Source organism: Gallinula chloropus, assembly GCF_964237585.1.
Source record: "Gallinula chloropus genome assembly, chromosome: 17".
Taxonomy (NCBI): Eukaryota; Metazoa; Chordata; class Aves; order Gruiformes; family Rallidae; genus Gallinula; species Gallinula chloropus.
This window is the reverse complement of record NC_140102.1, coordinates 16,414,186-16,418,578: the sequence shown is the minus strand read 5'-3', so window position 1 is coordinate 16,418,578 and position 4,393 is coordinate 16,414,186. Positions and strand designations below refer to the sequence as shown.

Here is a 4,393-nt window from a genome sequence, read left to right as displayed (position 1 = left end):
GAAACAGGCACAGGTGTGGGGAACTGTGGGACGGACTGTGGTATGGATGGCCAAGGGTTCTGGACAGTCTCAAAGGGCCTGATAGAAATGAGGTCTTTGCCCCCTTGACTGTGGCCGATGTCCCTGCCACAGAGGCCTCAGAGGAGACAAATTGTCCTCATGGCCATGGACCATTGTTTTCCCCTTGCACCCACCCCAGGGTAGGCCTCCATGTTTCATACCCCTGTCCTTCCCTTGACGTCACACTCCCCACATCCCGAGGAAGAGCCCTTAGTCAAATGTGGGGGTCAAGATCTCCTTGCCCTGGAGCTGGAGGTCAGTACTTGGCATTTCTGCTTCATCAGACCAAGCCAGGGTGTCCTCAGCATCAGAGCTGCCTGTGCTTTGCCTGTGTTTGTCCTCATGGCCCCCAGTTGTCTGCTGTAACGAGCTCATAGGGAGGCTTTGTCAGTAAAGGCTCCCAGTGGGGCCTGTAGATGTTTCAAGGTACTTTGGGCATTACTCCTGACTTAACTTCTGGAGAGGTTTCATCACTCTCCTCTTGGTATCTGAGGTCTGTGGACTCAGAAGAAAATGTACGGTGGGCTCATTAGCATCCAGAAAGCAGTTACAAGCATGTCTCTTCAAGTAATTTTCATTAAACAACTCACAACGTCCAAACCACTTAGATTTTACTTGGGTTTAAACAGTTTAGTCATTTAAATAGCTTAACAGTTAAACATGACACAGTTTAATAACCACAAAATCTCTCTCCTCAGCTGCCTGCTACGGCCAAGCAGCGTGTGAAGGGGGTCAGCTTTAGGAGGAGATTCTCTCCCAGAACAGCTTTAATCAGATACATAGAAAGGTCACTTATCAACACACTGACCTGCTGATAGAACAGTTCATTAGACTGCTGAGAGACGGGATGTTTCCATCTCTCTGAAGCTCAAAGCAGAAACCGGAGAGCTGAGCGGAGCTGAATGACCAAAGAGCAGAGGTGAAAACCTGTGATCAGAGTGAAGTGCATACATCCAGCTAGGCTGCAGAAAAGGATGTACTTAGGCATGGCCGTATCATCAGGAAAGGTGGAAACACCTGAATGATGAGGGAGGTGAAACAGACAGCCGAGCGGTAATGCCGGTACAGGGGAAGGTGAGTATTTCTTCTGTTGCCATGGGTACCAACCCTGGAAATTCCCGTTCTGTCACAGTGGGAAAGCATTGCCATTCCAGACAAGTAGTCGACTGATTCAGCTGAAATAAATGTGCTTGTAATTTTTTTCTAAATATAAGGAAAAAATAAAAAGAAGGGAAAAAATGGACTTTGCAGGCAGACATGATGCAAAGAGAGCACAGTGTCTGGGTCACACAATACAGGGAGATACTTCGTTAGGAATGGGATGAACATGGAGCATGTTATTAAAGCTTAGACAGAGTCGAAGGCAAAAAAAGAAACCAAACCTTCCCCTCCCCCAGCTATAAACTCTTTCTAAATAGGGAGCAGTTGTGATGTGAGTTACCTAATCTGTTATATGAGCAGTAGATTAGTTTTTAGAAACATCCAGTTGTCAGTTTCCACATGGCATCCTTGAGCTCCTGGTTCCTCATGCTGTAGATGAGGGGGTTCACTGCTGGTGGAAACACTGAGTAAAGACATGCCACTACCAGGTCGAGAAAAAAGGAGGAGATGGAAGAGGGCTTCAGGTAGGCAAACACGGCAGTGCTGACAACCAGGGAGACCATGGCCAAGTGAGGAAGGCAGGTGGAAAAGGCTTTGTGCTGTCCCTGCTGTGAGGGGATCCTCAGCACAGCCCTGAAGATCTGCACATAGGACACCACAATGAACAGAAAACAACCAAAAAATAAGCAGACACCGACCACAATGAGTCCAGTTTCCCTGACATAGGTGTCTGAGCAGGAGAGCTTGAGGATCTGGGGGATTTCACAGAAGAACTGGTCAACAGCATTGCCATGGCAGAGGGGCAGTGTAAATGTATTGGCTGTGTGCAGCACAGAATAGAGAAACCCACAGCCCCAGGCAGCTGCTGCCATCTGGACACAAGCTCTGCTGCCCAGGAGGGTCCCGTAGTGCAGGGGGTGGCAGATGGCAATGTAGCGGTCATAGGCCATGACAGTGAGAAGACAGAACTCTGTGGAGATCAAAAATAAAAAGAAAAAGAGTTGAGCCACACATCCTGTGTAGGAAATGGCCCTGGTGTCCCACAAGGAGTTGGCCATGGCTTTGGGAACAGTGGTGGAGAGGCAGCCAAGGTCAGTAAGAGAGAGGTTGAAGAGGAAGAAGTACATGGGGGTGTGGAGGTGGTGGTCACAGGCTATGGTGATGATGATGAGGCCGTTGCCCAGGAGAGCAGCCAGGTAGATGCCCAGGAAGAGCCAGAAGTGCAGGAGCTGCAGCTCCCGTGTGTCTGCAAAGGGCAGGAGGAGGAACTGGCTGATGGAGCTGCTGCTGTTGGACATATGTTTTTGCTGGCATGTAGACCTGTCCAAGGAGGAAAAGGCAGAGAGAATTTAGAGAACTCTTCTCTGAGGAAAATCAGTATTTGGGCAGAGTTTTCCAGGTCAATTTTGGAAGGAAGGTCTTGTTTGTGCTGGCTTGAGCGTACCACTGCTGGGAGGAGGGTCAGCTGTGGGGTCTCAAGAAATCCATCCTGCCTTGCAGCAGTGAGTAAATAGCATGATCTCAGACTAAATCCCCTGTGGGTAGGAATGACCTTTTCAGTGCTGTCACTCCAATTTCACCCAACGGCAGAGCAGAGCTTTGGAGCTTTGGTTTTCTCCTGACTGCAACTGAGGTGTGTTTCTTCTGTCAGAACTCCCTGACATTGCTGCTGCAGTGGCAGTGGAACCTTCCCCTGAGTGCAGAGTGGGGAGAGCTGCTCTGTCCATTAGCCCTGCTCTCAGCTGCCCTGTGCTGGACGCTCTGTGATCACACCCTGGTGTTCCCTTTAGTACATCATGGTCTGCACTGCAGGGGATGTCAGGGAGGTCCCACATCCCCACTGCCATGACATTTCTGGGAGCATCTCCGTCTCTTTCCCTGACAATGTCTCTGCTGCCTGAAACTGTCCCTGTAGCTGTTTCTCTTTGCCCATGTCACCTCCTGCTCTGTCCTCACAGATCTCATCCCATCCGTCCTGCGGTCGGTTCTGCTCTGCAGACCCCTCCTGGCATCAGGGCACTGCCCTGGGTACCTCTGTGTGTGCAGGGCTCAGGGGATGCTCTGACAAGTTCTAATGATAAGTGAGTTTGAAGTGCCTTCTTAAAAGTTACCAATGAAAGCTCAGGTCCCACTTCCCACCGAGTCCACAAGAGCTGAAAATTCAAAGCAGTCTCTTTACCTGGACTGGAAAATGCATCCTTGGTGTTCTTGAAAAGTCCCCAGGAAAGTACCAGGGATCAGCTGGCGCTAGAAAACACACAGCAAAGACACTGCCCTTCTATGGGTCACACTGTCCACCCATAGCTTCTTTCTGCTGCGATGCTGATGGAAGCCCACCAGGCAGGCTGAGTGCTGACCCTGGCAGCAGCAGAGTCCCTGCCCCAGCACACAGACCCTGGGGCACAGGGACCCTGATCACAAGGACAGCCCTGGGCATCCCGGGGTGCACACGCTGCTTCACACTTCTGCAGCCATGCCCAGGAGAAGACAGCTGTCCTACCCTGTCCCTCTGATGGGGCAGAAAGGCATCCCCTCCAGGCAGCACTTTCTGCTCCTAGAGGGAACCTGTCCTCCTGACAGACCCCACACACTGTCCCATGTCCCAGCTTTAGGAAATCCCTCCAGGAACAGAACCTGCATTGCCCTGTACCCACAGACATACCAGGCAGAGTGCTGTGGAGATTTCTCCTCCAGTGAGCTCTCAGCATCTGTCAGCTCTGTCAGCCTCACAGGTCTCCCCTCGGTGCCTCCAGGCAGTGTCCCCAGCCCTGTATGGTTGGTAGAAAAGCTGCTCCTGGGCAGAGCTGTCCCTCTGCAGTGCTGTGATGATTCATGATCTATCTCCATCCCAGGAGCCCAACCCAGCTCCCAGCAGAGGAGCAGGTGGAACTGTCACGTACTCCATCCCCTCTGGCCTCCCTTGGTGTGTCCCTGGAGCTTCAGAGAACCAAAAGAAAGACACTGAAGTCCTTACTGATATTCCCTCCCTCAGCTGTCCAGCCGTTTTTTCTCCTGATCAAACCAGAACTGGGCAGGACAATCATTTTTCCTTGTCTCCCCGTGAGACAGGACCCCCAGGCAGGGAAAAGAAGGGGAGTCTTTTCCCCATTGAAAGGAAGGGAGTCAGGCGAGTCACTCCTGGCCCCTCATCCTTGCTTCGCAGTGCTGGGGCTGGAAGGGCATGCAGTTCTGTTCTATGACTGCCAAAAACCCACCAGTTCTCCGAATCATC

General features: G+C 51.4%; 1 protein-coding gene across 1 annotated transcript; it reads right to left on the bottom strand.

The window, feature by feature from the left end:
* Window positions 1-1,532: 1,532 nt before the first annotated feature.
* LOC311198343 (olfactory receptor 14A16-like) lies at window positions 1,533-2,459 on the bottom strand (the record flags this gene model as incomplete). Its single annotated transcript, XM_084272265.1, has 1 exon — window positions 1,533-2,459. The coding sequence occupies one exon, from the start codon at window positions 2,457-2,459 to the stop codon at window positions 1,533-1,535; it is 927 nt and encodes a 308-aa protein (XP_084128391.1).
* Window positions 2,460-4,393: the final 1,934 nt, after the last annotated feature.